General features: G+C 50.2%; 1 protein-coding gene across 1 annotated transcript; it reads right to left on the bottom strand.

Annotated features, from left to right (window-relative positions):
- Positions 1-12,677: 12,677 nt before the first annotated feature.
- LOC144177960 (uncharacterized) lies at positions 12,678-14,193 on the bottom strand. Its single transcript, XM_077705519.1, has one exon. The coding sequence runs from the start codon at positions 14,133-14,135 to the stop codon at positions 12,678-12,680; it is 1,458 nt and encodes a 485-aa protein (XP_077561645.1). The 5' UTR covers positions 14,136-14,193.
- Between the last annotated feature and the right edge of the window lie 1,227 nt (positions 14,194-15,420).

The raw sequence follows: 15,420 nt of genomic DNA, 5'->3' as shown, positions 1-15,420 counted from the left end.
AACGAAACCAAGAAAATACCGAGCGCTCGTGTGTGCGTGCCTCGCGACGACCGTCCATGCTCCTCTTCGCAGGTTTGTCAAGCGAAGCATATCCACTTAGGGAGATTGTCCTAGGGCGCGGCGACCGCCCGGCAGTTAAAAAAACCAAGCAAATGCCGAGCGCTCGTGTGTGCGTGCCTCGCGGCGACAGTCCAGCGTTGCCGGCGGCGTATTCCCAATGCATATCTCGTCAAGAAACACGCCGACCACGCCCCCCAAAAAGCGACGTCACAGCGTGACGTCACTTCCTCTTTGTGCGCGACTTAGTTCGACCTGAATTTCTTCCCCTCTTTCTGGGCGGCGGCTGATGGTTTCGCTCCGCGCGCGAGGCTGTGGCTGCGGTGCTGGAGAGCTGACGCACATGTGGTAGAAGGAACGATTCAACCACATGCAGCATAAATAAGTACTTTCGGCGTTTTCTCGCGTGGTGACGCGAGTTGACGCGCAAGCAACGCCGATGTCTACGTTCGCCAGATATCGGCGTCGACGCAGCGCGAGGAAGCAGCGGAAAGCGGCAGCGGCGGTCGGGTTTCACGTCCTTGTCGTGCTTTCGGGTCATTCCTTTCAGCAGAAGAAAATGAATTTCTTTTTAACTGGCGGTTATCGGCTGCCTTGAGACAAATTGCAAGCTATTTCTGTTCGAAAGGGCTCAATCATTTGTGGCTTGTTTGGCTTTCATCGGGGAGATCGGGTATTTGCGATAGGTTTTTTTTTAAAGTTAAATAAGGAAGCTGTGGCTACGTCGCTTTAGTATTAGCATAATGGGGCTTTGTTGCAAGATTGGTGCGTGACGACCAAGCCTTATCAACGCCAGAATGCTAGCGGTGCATGCCATTTCATTCGTGGCTACCGTGGCTTGCGTAGGGGAGACCGAGGTTTTTCGATAGCTTTTCTTGACTAAAATAAAGGGCCTGTGGTTTCATCGCTTGTCGTAATAGCATAACTGTCCTCGGATCCAAGATGGGTGCGTAAGAAACAAGCGTTACCACGCCTCAAATCTCTCAAATACAACCAAAGCAAATCACTCGACAATATTCGTTGGCAGCCTCTGCTAAGGTACCAAATTGTTGGGGTCTTCTGGCGGGGCCTGGTTTTCTGGCGGGATCGAGCATTTGGGCGCTTGAATGCTGGCGATTTGTTCTGAAAGTGCATGGTTCGACTCTTGGCAAAAAAACGGTTTTTTTGTTTTGCAATGAGTGTCTCATGGGCTCTTTTTTCAAACCAAACAAAGCGGGCTGGAGTACCTTGCCGTTTAACCTACAAGTGACGTTCGACGGTAACCTCAGTATCAAGGCAGCCCGAAAATTTGCTTTGCTCCACCTTGGATTCGATTGATTGATTGTAGGGTTTAACGCGCCGACGACGCAACGCAGGCGATGAGGCGCGCCGTAGTGGAGGGCTCCGGATTAATTTTGACCACCTGGGGATCTTTAACGTGCGCCGAAATCTCGTACACACGGGCGTTATTGCTTTTCGCCTCCATCAGAAAAGCGGCCGGGAATCGAACCCGCGACCTCGTGCTCAGCAGCGCAACGCCTGAGCCACTGAGCCACCGCGGCGGGTTCCACCTTGGATTCATGAAGCTGTAGTCGGTACATAAAATCAAGGTTAAATGAAGTAGCAAGTAAAGTTGTGCTAGGTGCGTCTTCGTTCATCATTCTATGTTATTTTGTTCAGGTTTGACGGTAATGACTTGAAATACACTTCGCAGTATGTGAATATTTGCCAGCAAATATATTTTTATAACGCTAGTGTCTTGATAACTTCAGTTCAACAATTAACAGTTACTGCTCATAATTGAGTTCAACTAATGACATGTTTAATACAGACGTGTCCAGAAGCGCACCGACGCGGCGTATGGCGCGTGACTTCGCCGGTCTCATGCTACCGCTGGGCGTGGTGCTCTAAGTGCGCATGCAGGCGGACGGTTTTCACGTACAGTCGGCCAAATCTTTACCTAGCGTTCGGGAGCGACGACTTTTCATGCGTCAGCGGGATATGACGGAACCAAAGTGGCGAACAGGTCGAGTTCCATTGAGGTCGAAAGCCAAGTTGCTAGTTCCATTGTCTGCTAGGCTGTTCCGTCCCGAGACCGACATAAGATTAAAAAATTGCCGCTCGCGCACGCTAGTTAAAGATTTGGCCGACTGTCATGTGGTTATTGTTTACGTTCCTGAAAGCGAACGCTCTCGATCATTACAGTGAAGACGAAAATGTTTTTTGGGTCTTGGGTGGGCGTTTGGATTACGTACCGAAGCGCAGAACGTTTGCTCCCAATCGGTCGAAAGCACACGCGTACGTGGGTCCCTAATCTGCTGTCAACGTGAGCAAGCGTGTTGATGCGCCTTTATAATAGTGTCATTACCGTCAAATCTGAACGAAATAAGATAGGATGATGAACGAATACTCACTTAGCACAACTTTAATTGCTACTTGATTTAACTTTGATGTTATCTACCGACTGCATCTTCATGAATCCAAAGTGAGAAATGCAAATTTCGGGGCTGCCTTGATACGGAGGTTGCCGTCAAACGTCACTGGTCGGTTAAACGGCAAGGTACTACGTCCACCTTTGTTTGCCATGGGAAAAAAGTCGATGAAACCTTTATTGCAAAAAAAAAAAAAAAACACGACGAATTGCCAATATAAAAAAAAAACGCCAAACAAAACGCCAGCACCCAAGCTCCCAACCGCTCGACCACGCCAGAAAACGAGGCGGGCCCCACGAATTTGGTACCCTAACAGAGTCTGCCCACGAATATAGTCGAGGGATTTGCTTTGGTCGTTATTAAGGGATTTGAGCCGGGGTAACGCTTGTTTCTTAGGTACCCATCTTGGATCTGAGGGCAGCTATGCAATAACTACAAGCAATGCAGCCACAGCCCCCTTACTTGAGTAAAGAAAAGCTATCGCAAAACCTCGGTCTCCCCTACGCAAGCCACGGTAGCAACGAATAGAATGGCATGCGCCGCTAGCATTCTGGGCTTGATAAGGCTTGGTCGTCACGCACCAATCTTGCAACAAAGCCCCATCATGCTAATACTAAAGTGACGTAGCCAGAGCTCCCTTATTTAACTTAAAAAAAAGCGATCGCAAATACCCGATCTTCCCGATGAAAGCCAAACAAGCCACAAATGAATGAGTGCTTTCGAACAGAAATAGATTGAAATTTGTCTCAAGGATGCGATAACCGCCAGTTAAAAAGAAATTTATTCTCTTCTGCTGAAAGGAATGACCAAGAAGCAAGAGAAAAGCGTGAAACTCGACCGCTGCTGCCGCTTTCCGCTGCTTTCTCGCGCTGCGTCGACGCTGATATACGGCAAGAGTAGACATCGGCGTTGCTCGCGCGTCTGCTCGCGTTGCTACACGAGAAAAGAGACAAACACCACCTTCCCGTAGGGGAACCCTGAATAGTATGCGAAGCAGGCGTGGAGTCAATTCAAGTGCCCATTAGTTTTCAATTCGTCGTTTCCGTGAGGTTGAGGTACGTAGCTACCGTTACATTTACCGTTTGGTTTCCATGGTAACTACCACACTTTTCGCTTACCGTAACTGCAAAATGAGAAATTACGTTTGCGTGAGGCTGAGGTACGTAGCTACCGTTATATTTGCCGTTTGGGTTCCATGGTAACTACCAAACGTTTCACTTACCATAACTACGAAAAGGGAAATTGCGTTGAGCCCATGGCTGTTTCGCATACTACTCAGGGTTCCCCTACGGGAGGATGGTGTAATTTTTTGGAGGGGGTTGGGGTGCTACAATGGAGAGGCATTGAAGAGAGAGAGAGAGACGTAGTACGTGGTATGAGTTTGTCTTTATTTAGGCATTATCACCAGCATGTTCAACGTAAAGTACGTCGAGCTGTGGTTTGCGTTCCGCTTTGATTATGACCGCCTCATGGTGTGTGAGATGTAAAAATAAAGGGCTACTGTAGTCATGAACCCTAGAAATGCTGAAGATGAGATCGATGCACGTTCCCCGGATGTTATCACGGCCCACCGAGACTCGCTGATGCACGCCGCCGCCGACGACGACAAAACGTCGAAGGCGCGCGAAGCGTGCTTGTCTCGCGCCGGCCCACAGGCAACACTGTCGCTCCAAGTGCCCTTAAAAGGAAACGTGCTCGTCTCGTGCCGGCCCAGATTGATAGATTGAAAAACCTTTATTGAGACAGGAAGACCAGAGCTGGGAGTGTAGTTAGGGAAGGAAGGAGGGAAATGGAAGCCAATCACTTAAGTACTTGTCCACATTGATGTCTCGATGAAGTCCAATAGTTGGGGCAGTCATAGGCGGGAGTCTTAGTTGTGTCCACTGCTAATATTCCAACCACGGCGGTCACCGATGGCGCTCTTATACCAGTCGTGCTAGGCCACTCTTGCGAGAATACGTCGCTATTTGTGCGAGTAAGGACGCGTCCAGTAGACTTGGGTCGGGGTGAGGGCTCAGGAAGACAGCGGAACACTGTCGCTCCTGGAGCCATAGAAGGGACCGGGCGTTAAGCAAGCCGAGCATGTGCAGTTGGGCTGTGGACGGCGCAACGACAACAACGAAGGTACATTGCCCCGACCATGAGATGCTTCGCATCTAAAAACGCCGAAAGTACGCTTCATGTGGGTGGGCTGTAGCGACACCATCGCCATCGTCCCCATCATCACCACGATCATCATCAACGGACCTGAGTCTGGGTCGTGATAGGTTTCACGCGCCACAGATGAGACGTCGAGTCAGCAGCTGTGCGGCCGGTCGTTCTGGCCGGGCCTACGCGACCTAAATAAATGTAGGAAGTCTCATCAGCGCACCAACCCAGTGTACTTCCAGCAAGTGGTTATTCGGACTTTCAGCGTCGGTCACCCCGCCACCGGCACACCGACATGGCGACCGGGGGGGGGGGGGGGGGACCCGCTCATACCGGAGTTCTAGCCATGCAACCGCCGAGGTTGGTTTATCAAGCTTGAGAACACGTTCTCGCTGAAGTACGTAAGTATAGAGCCGTTCAAGCATTCCATCTTTTGGGAAACACTTCCGCTCGAACACCGCTTCGCTCTCTCCATTCCACCGCCCAACGAAACCCCCTGCGACGACCTCCGCGCTGCCGTGTTTGCACACTACGGCCTCACGGACGACCTGTTTCGGCCTGCATCAGGAGAAGTACACACGCTCCACGCACGCTTATTACAGCCGCACACTGTACCCTCCGCACGATGGCCCTCGGCCCGTGCCACTAGTGTCGCCCCTCTGGAATTAAACACCAGCGTAGCAGCCATACCTACAACTACAAGACGTACAGCCGACCTTCGGGCTACCGTGCTCGACTACTGTGGCTATCGAGACAATCCGCCGCCGCCTGCAGCACACATTGTACCCGCACGGCTTGCACACGCTACGCCGCCACACACGGTACACTCCATGCAACGAGCACGGCGATGTCCTCTCTCACCAACGCCGACACCCTTCTCTCCATTTCCAGCACGGCAGCCGCACCTTCCACGAGAGGACTGGCGGCCAACGACATCACGGGCGTCCGCCGACCACCGTCCACCTCACCCGCTGCTGTCACCCTACGTGCAGGCACTGTGGCGGCGACCTCCCTTCTGCCTCAGTCGCCGCCTACACAACCGTCATCCACAGACGGTGTGAACTCGATCGGGGCTTCACTTCGGGCGGCGCGTTTGCTGGCCTTCCCGGGCACCACGACCTCGAGCGGCGTCGAGACAGAAGCAGGCCGAGCACCATCAACCACAAAAGTTGGTTCTCCACAACAAGGGTCACCTGCCGCGCAAGACAGTGCATCTGTTTTATCACCTATACTCTGATGTAATATCCCGGTTTCTGACACGCTACTGACGCCAAAACGAGCCAGTTGCTGTAGTCATGACGCTCGAATCAAGAACGACGTCATCGCACCTCTGAAGTCCCAGCATCCACGCCAGTCTTCAGCCCACCCGAATGCAGCGTGGACGCGGCAGTCGTGGCTGCATCGATGGCAGTAGGGCATGACGCATGTAGTCGTCGTTCCCTAGTTTAACCGTCTCAGTGTTTGAGCCCACGTGCACAAGATGTCATTTTCGAGTACCCGGGCATGCATTTGACCGGCATCCTTGCTTTCCGGCGTCGATGTCTTTGTATACAAACATACCTCACGCCGGTGGAATAGAATCCGTCATAAGAGCCTACGAAAAATTCACAACAGGACAAACCTATTGACAGCAACACTTTGGCCAAACTGTTAACTTTAATACTTGAATTAAACAATTTTGAATTCAATAACCAACACTACGTCCAAATAAGTGGCACATCTATGGGGACAAAAATAGGCCCAAATCATGCAAACATATTCATGGGAACCCTTGAGACACAGTTCTTGGAGAACTTCCCTTTAAAACCACTGTTTTACAAGCGGTACATCGACGACATTTTCTTGGTTTTGTCTCATGGTGAGGTAGCCCTGAAACAATTCATATCCGATTTCAACAGTGCTCACAGTGATATCTCATTCTCACATGAGTATTCAACTTCTACAATAAATTTCCTTGACGTGCAGATAACAACTAACGGACACAGACTGGATACTTCTGTGTACAAAAAACCCACCGACCGACACCAATATTTGAACTTTCAAAGCAGCCATGTGAGACACTGCAAAACGGCCATTCCATACAGCCAAGCCCTACGCTTCCGCAGAATTTGCTCTAACCAAAATGACTTCGCTTCTAATTGTGATCAGCTCCGCATTGACCTCGCACGACAAAAATACCCACTACCACTCATTGAAGATTCAATCAGGAAGGCATCAGAACAGGAGCGTTCTAGCCTTATTAGTGGCAATAAAACCTCACTTCGAGGTCACAAACCAATCTGATTCTGACATATTCGGCATCTGGCCCAAACGTCAATGAAATTTGAAGAAGACACCACAACACCTTGCTCCAGAGTGAAAGAATGAAGCACGTTATTCCAGACCCACCACGCGTGGTGTATCGCCGGGCAAGAAACATCGGAGACATTGTAACATCATCTCGATCAAGAGAAACTAGTTTCACAGGTTCCACACCATGTGGAAAACCCCGGTGCAAATTGTGTCTAATGATGACACCAACAACAAGCGCGCAGAGCAGGGAATCTGACTTTTCCATGCAGATCAGGGGCAATTTTAATTGTGACACTGCAAATATAGTTTACCTCTTAGAATGTGGTGATTGTGGTGCGCAATATATTGGACAGACTGAAAATTCTTTTAGAACTCGCATCAATAATCACAGATCCGATGCAAAAACAAAACCTTATCTCCCCCTTTCGAAACATATCAACTCTTTGAAACACCCGTTCGATCAATTTAAGGCCACAGTGCTCCAATCAGGATTTAAAACCCATTTCGACAGGGGAGCCTGCGAATCTTACCTGGTCCACAAATATAACACTCTCACAACAGGTATCAATGAGTCTCAGGGAAGGCTGTCGTGCCTTCAAACCTAGACCTTGTAGCGGCACGTATCGCACGTTACCACTTCTCAACCGTTGGATGGTTAATCGTTGTCAGCAGGTTACTTTTCCGTATGCTTTAATGCTTATCCTGCACGAAATCTTGCTGTATCCCATCATTACACTTTCCAAGCACTATTCGGTCTAGTGTTGCCAATAACTCGTTTTCTCCGTATGCTTCATTGCTCTTTTGCCCGAAATGTCACTTTGTAAGCTATTTTTGTTCACTGCTATGGTTCCCCATGTTCTACGATTTGTACACGTGTATTCTTTGTATTCTTTCGTTTGTCAGTTTGTTTAAAGAATGCTGTGTGCGAATTTATACTGCCATTGATGACTAGCTACGAAGTGTCTTTTTTTTTCCTAGATCAGGAGATTTGTTCTCGTACGTGCGTCACACCTTTCTTTTACTTTTTCATAATGTGCCAACCCTTGTTACTTGCAAAAATATCAAATGTAAGCTGACAATTTGTTGTATGTATTCATTTGATGTCATGAGCCGGGGGCTCGTTCAACTGCTTTTTTCTGTGTGCTGTTTCTTTGTTTATTTCCTGCTTTGTGTGTCATTTCTCAAAATCCTCGCACAGCCTGCGCTCTTCTTGGGTGGCTGACGCACAGCTCTGTCCGCGTCGGCGCCATTCGAGGAGTCGTCATTGTCCGCCTTGTGCCCGGGACGCGGGCCGCGGATAAGCCATTTGTGGCTATTATCTGGTCTCTTCCCGAAGCGGCGGCACTTTCCTTTGAGGCCGCGGCCCCCTCGCTAATCCTCCCGCCTGCATTCTTGAAATTCAACGTCGCCTTCTGCCATTTTGCGTTCCCCAGTGTCTGGATGACTAATTGTCGATTCTACACTTTCGCCTTATGCGGCAGGTTGTTTCCGCTCCTTTGGAGTAAGATGCCCAGTACCCCTTCTTTATTTGTTTACTTTTCTTAATATTGCTGTGCGTGGGTGGGCGGTGTCTGAAGGAAACGCGCTTCCTAAGTGCCTCGGTTTTGCTTTTTGCCGCGTTGTATATTGAGATAGATTACCTGCGCGCCAAGTCGTGCAGTACGTTTCTTTCCACTTGTTTCTTGCTGTACTTCCTTCTTGTACACTTTTGAAATATGTCCACGTGCTCACAGCGCTCCTTGCGAGCCTACATTTACCCTGTATTCGACCTATGTACTTCACTTGAAAAAGGCTGGTTCCCAGCCGAAACGTCGTATTAAATATTATGTTTTTCGTGGTTTAATATATATATACATAATATATATATATATATATATATATATATATATATATACATATATATATATATTTATATATATATATATATATATATATATATATTGAAATGGGGTTTATTGGCAAGGGTTGCTGTGTAGGCGAAAGACGAGGAGGGCACAGGCCGAGCACAGTCCGAGCACAGTCGACGCTTGGAGGAAGCAGAGCGAGAGAGAACCCCGTCGCTCCAGGCGATGGCGGTGCGGCTTCCATATTCGGCTTCTGCTACCGACGACGATAAAGTGGCGCACATCTCCCGCAGGGGATTGGTGACGGTCTTGATTCTTCCGGTGAACGTTGCCAATCTTCTGCATTACAATCACCCCCGGGCGAAAAGGGTAGCCATCCTGGCGACTCACGGCGCTGGCGAAACCAGTGGATCGTAATAGGGTTTTAGACGTTCAACATGCACTGTTTCCCGACCACGGCGTCGGAGATCCTGGGAAGGTGTTAAGGGCTCGACAACATAATTGACTGGGGAAGTCTGTTCGATGACGCGGTAAGGGCCTTGATAGTTTGAGAGGAATTTCGAGGAGAGACCAGGAGTCCGAGTGGCTACCCAGAGCCACACACGAGAATCAGGAACGAAGCTCGGCACGGGCTTGCCATCAGTGTGAGATTTTTGGCGGCCCTGTTCTTCCGTGGTAAAAGAACGAGCAAGTTGCCGGCATTCTTCTGCACGCTTGGCGGCCTCCGAGACCGGAGCACACTCAGATGGATCGGGACGATACGGCAGAATGGTGTCCAACATACACGATGGCTCACGCCCGTATAAAAGGAAAAATGGAGAGAACCCAGTCGTGACTTGAGTGGCGGTGTTATAAGCGTACGTCACGTATGGAAGCACCATGTCCCAATTTCTATGATCGGACGCCACGTACTTAGACAACATATCTCCAAGGGTGCGGTTAAAGCGCTCTGTTAGACCGTTTGTCTGCGGGTGGTAAGCTGTGGTCGTGCGATGGATGACATGGCATTCTTTAAGAAGCGCCGAAATGACGTCAGACAGGAAGACACGTCCCCGGTCACTGAGCAGTTCTTTAGGGGCACCGTGACGAAGTATAAATCGACGCAAGAGAAACGAGGCAACGTCACGTGCCGTGGCAGTTGGCAGAGCAGCGGTCTCTGCATACCGTGTTAAGTGGTCAATGGCCACTATAGCCCAGCGGTTTCCGGCGGCTGTGCAAGGTAATGGGCCGTACAAGTCAATGCCAACACGGTCAAATGGCTTGGCCGGGCAAGGCAGCGGTTGCAAAGGACCGCTCAGATGGGGCACCGGCGCCTTTCGTCGTTGGCAGTCTTGGCAGGACCGAACGTATTTGAGCACAAAGCTGTACATCCCACGCCAAAAGTAACGAATGCGCAAACGTTGATAAGTTTTGAGCAGGCCGGCATGTCCGCACGTGGGATCGGAATGAAAAGAGGCGCACACATCGGATCGCAAATGTTGAGGGATGACAAGTAACCATTTGCGGCCGTCGGCGTGATAGTTGCGGCGATAAAGCAGCCCATCGCGTACCGCAAAGTGTGATGCTTGCCTACGCAGAGCCCGAGTCGTAGCGGCCCTGGAAGGATCGGATAGGCAGCTGATGAGGGAAGCGATCCAGGGATCCTTCCGTTGCTCGGCTGCCATATCAGTCACCGAAAGGGCCAGCAGATCACCGGACGGCTTCGCAAGGTCAGAAGAAACTGGTGAACGTGACAGAGCGTCGGCATCAGAATGCTTCTGACCGGACCTGTATATGACACGGATGTCGTATTCTTGTAGGCGAAGCGCCCATCGCCCAAGACGACCTGCCGGATCCTTTAACGACGCCAACCAGCAAAGCGCGTGGTGGTCAGTGACCACATCAAATGGGCGGCCGTACAGATATGGTCGAAACTTAGCAAGCGCCCAGATGATGGCCAAGCACTCCTTTTCGGTTACCGAATAATTCGCTTCAGCTTTCGTCAACGTGCGGCTCGCATAGGCAACGACATATTCGTCAACGCCAGGTCTTCGTTGGCAAAGCACGGCCCCAAGGCCAACTCCACTGGCGTCAGTGTGAACTTCAGTAGGCGCTGTAGGATCGAAGTGACGGAGTACAGGTGGAGAGGTCAGTAGACAACGCAGAGTCTCAAACGCGTGGTCGCAAGCTGGGGACCAGTCAGGTAAGTCGCTGGCACCACCAAGGAGTTTCGTCAATGGCGCAATGATAGAGGCAAAGTTGCGGATGAAACGTCGGAAGTACGAGCAAAGGCCTATGAAGCTCCGAAGAGATTTTATATTAGTGGGCTTCGGGAACTCGGCCACTGCACGGAGCTTCGCTGGGTCGGGTAGAACGCCGTCCTTGGTGACGACGTGGCCCAAGATGGTTAGCTTCCTCGCGGCGAAGTGGCACTTTTTTAGGTTCAGTTGGAGTCCAGCTCGAGAAAGACAGGTTAAAACCTGCTCTAGGCGCTGAAGGTGCGTCGGAAAATCGGCAGAAAAAATGACAATGTCGTCTAAGTAGCACAAGCAAATTTTCCACTTGAGTCCCCTCAGAATATTGTCCATCATGCGTTCGAATGTTGCCGGGGCGTTACACAGCCCGAACGGCATAACATTGAATTCATATAATCCATCAGGGGTGACAAATGCCGTCTTCGAGCGATCAGCGTCGGCCATAGGTACCTGCCAATATCCGGATCGCAAGTCAAGAGACGAGAAAAACTCTGCCCCCTGCAAGCTGTCCAGAGCGTCATCAATGCGTGGAAGCGGATAGACGTCTTTGCGCGTGATATTGTTGAGGCGACGGTAGTCCACGCAGAAGCGAATGGATCCATCCTTTTTTTTGACGAGCACGACAGGAGATGCCCACGGGCTGCTTGAGGGTCGAACAACTCCACGCTGAAGCATGTCGTCCACATGCTGCTCGATGGTGCGGCGCTCAGCTGGGGAAACGCGATAAGGCCGCTGCCGGAGGGGGGCATGGGTACCAGTGTCGATGGAGTGCTCGACTGTAGATGTGCGGCCAAGTTCGCTTTGGGCCAAGTCGAATGACGATTGAAATCGTTGAAGCAGCGCCAAAAGTTGGACTTGCTGGGTAGGGTCTAGACCGTCGTCAACAGAGGCAAGAAAAACATCAGTCGAAGGGTCCGCCCCAGGCGGACATGGGTCGAGTCCGGCAACCTGAACCTGAGAAGTGCTGTCCGGAATGGCTATCACGCGACCAGGATCTATGTGTTCCAAGCTGCCAAGTGTTTCACCCTCCAGAAGGGCGCACGGCGCCGAAGACACGTTAGTGACAAACATGTTGCCCGTTCCGGCGCTGAGAGTAAGGAGGGCAGACGGCAGGGGAAAACATTTGCGGCGGAGAAAAACGTCAGAGGGCGTAAACAGCGCCGTGGCGTCAGTCGTGGATGCGCAGCGCACGGGCACACAAACAGAAGAATAGGGCGGGACGTCTGTGTCGGCTGCCATGACAAGTTTGGTTGTGGCGGCACTTTTGCTGTCATCAAATACTGCGTCACAGAAAGAAAACTCAACTTCTGCGCGCGCACAGTCGATCACTGCGTTATGACGCGAAAGGAAGTCCCACCCTAATATGACGTCGTGGGAACACGCCGGTAGCACAATGAGTTCAATGAAGTACAGCACGTCCTGAATAACGACTCTAGCCGTGCAAACGGCCGTTGGTTCAATGTTGTGCGCGCTTGCGGTTCGGAGCGACAGTCCTTGAAGAGGCGTCGTGACTTTGTGCAATAGACGGCATACATCGGCTTTGATGACGGAAACAGCAGCTCCCGTGTCTACCAGGGCGACAGTGCGAAAACCTTCTATGGTAACGTCGATAACATTAGTAGGGGACGAAGGAGGGTGAGGCCTTGTACTTTTCGACGTCAGCGCAGTTCTTGCCTCGGGAACTGCGGCGACTAGTTTTCCGTGTCTTCGTTACCAGGACGACGTCGCATCGGAGAAAGCGAGCGACGGCGTGGGGATGATGGACGACGGTCAGTAAATGTGGTGCGATCCGAAGAGCGAGGTTCAGTCGGGGAGCGAAGTGGCACCTGGGCTTGAGCCGACGGCGGAAAACCGGCATGTGTAGCGTCCCATAATGACGGCGGACGGCGGCGGCAGTAGCGTGCGACGTGCCCAGGTACTCCACAAGCAAAGCAAATAGGACGATTATCCGGAGTACGCCACGGACCACCGGCCTGGGAATTAAACCGTGGAGGCGGAGGCACAGTTGGGACAGCTCGAGGTTGCACCGGAAACGTCGGCTGGTACGTCAGGGTTGACTGCGGCAATGGTCTTGCGGTGATGTTGGCGTATGTGACTGGCGCGGCAATCGGCACGTATTGCGGACCAGGCGGAAGTGCTTCGGCAACTTGATCTCGGATCACATGCTCGAGAGAAGGTCCTAGCGTCGACACAGGCTTTGCCGCGGCAGGTAGAAGAGACAACTGACGGGCCACCTCCTCCCGCACGAAGTCTTTGATTTGCGAAAGCAACGAAGGATCTGCGTGCATCGCTGACAAACTTGACACACAGTCATTCTGTACAAGAGATCGTCGAGTGAGGGCCCGTTGCCTCCGTAACTCATCGAAGCTTCGGCACATGTTAATGACTTCGGTCACGGTGCGTAAGTCCCTCGACAAAAGCATTTGGAAGGCGTCGTCATCTATTCCTTTCAAGATGTGCTTGATTTTTTCAGCTTCTTGCATAGTGGGGTCGACGCGCCGACACAGGTCGAGGACGTCTTCAATGTAACTCGTGAAGTTTTCACCGACCTGCTGGGCTCGTAAGCGCAAGCGCTGCTCTGCTTGAAGCTTGCGCACAGCTGGACGGCCGAAAACCGCAAGGAATTCGTCCTTAAACTCAGCCCATGTCTTAAGGCGGCTCTTGTTATTCTTGAACCACACCTCAGCGACGCCGGTCAGGGGGAAGCTCACGTAAGTGAGTTTGAAAACATCGTCCCACCGGTTGTACGCGCTCACCCGCTCAAAGGTTTCGAGCCAATCTTCCGCGTCGTTTTCGTCAGTGCCGTTGAAGTCTGGCGGGTCTCGCTCACGCACAGCAACAGAGCACATCACAGGCCGAGGCGAGGGCGTAGCGGTTTGGTTGGCTTCGCTGGTCATCCTTTCGGGCAGCTTTCGGCTCCGGAGTTCCAGGACTGGATCGTGACCCCGGCTCCTCCACCACTTGAAATGGGGTTTATTGGCAAGGGTTGCTGTGTAGGCGAAAGACGAGGAGGGCACAGGCCGAGCACAGTCCGAGCACAGTCGACGCTTGGAGGAAGCAGAGCGAGAGAGAACCCCGTCGCTCCAGGCGATGGCGGTGCGGCTTCCATATTCGGCTTCTGCTACCGACGACGATAAAGTGGCGCACATCTCCCGCAGGGGATTGGTGACGGTCTTGATTCTTCCGGTGAACGTTGCCAATCTTCTGCATTACAATATATATATATATATATATATATATAAAGAGAAGATTTAAATACACAATTTTGCGATATGCTGTATGCTGTCCGCAAAATGGTTTTTACAGCGTAATCGATATTTCCACTCGTATCACACCATCAAGTGAGACACTGATTGAACTCCGTTCAACAAATTTTGACCGAAATGATATTCCAGCGGGTGTTTTAACGAGAGATTAGAGTGATTTGTCTATTTTTCGTTTTGCTCCAAAAAATGTACAACGCTGCAAATAAAACCAGTGACAGAACAATAATACGTTAAGTAACTGCGGGCAAAATGGAACATTTTCGCCAACTGGTAGCGTTTCCAAATTAGACACTGTAATTGAAAGAGCCGGATCCAAATGTTCTGCGAAGAGTTTAGTAACAAAATTATTGAGTTGTACAATTTCGCCTTTCCAGACGGTATCTTGCTAAGCTGCAGAAAAATCAGAAAACCTTGGATAACAAAAGAACTACTACACAAAATAAAAGACAGAAACAAATTATTTAACAAGTTCATAACTTCACGTGAATTAGCACTACTAAAAGAATACAAATCGCTCCGGAACAAACATTCTAGTAAAATAAAAAAATATCGTATTCGGTACTATTCGAACCAATTCTCGCACATTTGTTACGATCTAACTAAGACATGGCGCACCATAAATGATTTATTACGCAAAACAACCAATACTTTGCCAACGGAAATAAAAATCGGGGATAAGATGTTAAGAGGTAAAGATCTTGCCAATGAATATAATCAGTATTTTTTAACCTCCGGGTTTACAACGAAAATGCCAAGAACGAAGTCGAAAGGTACATGCCTCCGAGTCTGCAGCAATCAATGTTTCTTTGCCCTACAACTCGTATGGAAATCTGCGATTTGACACTTCAGCTTGAACATAATTGTCCTTGTGGTTCAGTATGTATCAAAGCGGCACCTATTAGGGCAGTTTCTGATCTAAGATGTCATTCGCTCTGTCATTTAGGTAACTTAATCTTAGAAACTAGCACGTTCCTAGACAAAATGAAAATCGCCAATGTTAGTGCCTTGTACAAGGGTGCTGTGGTTAGCAACATTTCTAATTACAGGCCAATACCTATACTCCCACTTTTTTCAAAGATCGCTGAAAAAATAATTAACGCCCGAATAACTATTCACCTTAAAGGGACACTGAAGTGATATGTAAACATTGCGGGATTACTAGCGCAAA

Source organism: Haemaphysalis longicornis, unplaced genomic scaffold, assembly GCF_048455015.1.
Source record: "Haemaphysalis longicornis isolate Haplotype H1 unplaced genomic scaffold, Haemaphysalis longicornis Haplotype H1 scaffold_35, whole genome shotgun sequence".
Lineage (NCBI taxonomy): Eukaryota > Metazoa > Arthropoda > Arachnida > Ixodida > Ixodidae > Haemaphysalis > Haemaphysalis longicornis.
Note: the sequence above shows the minus strand (reverse complement) of the source record. Positions and strands in the feature narration are given on the sequence as shown.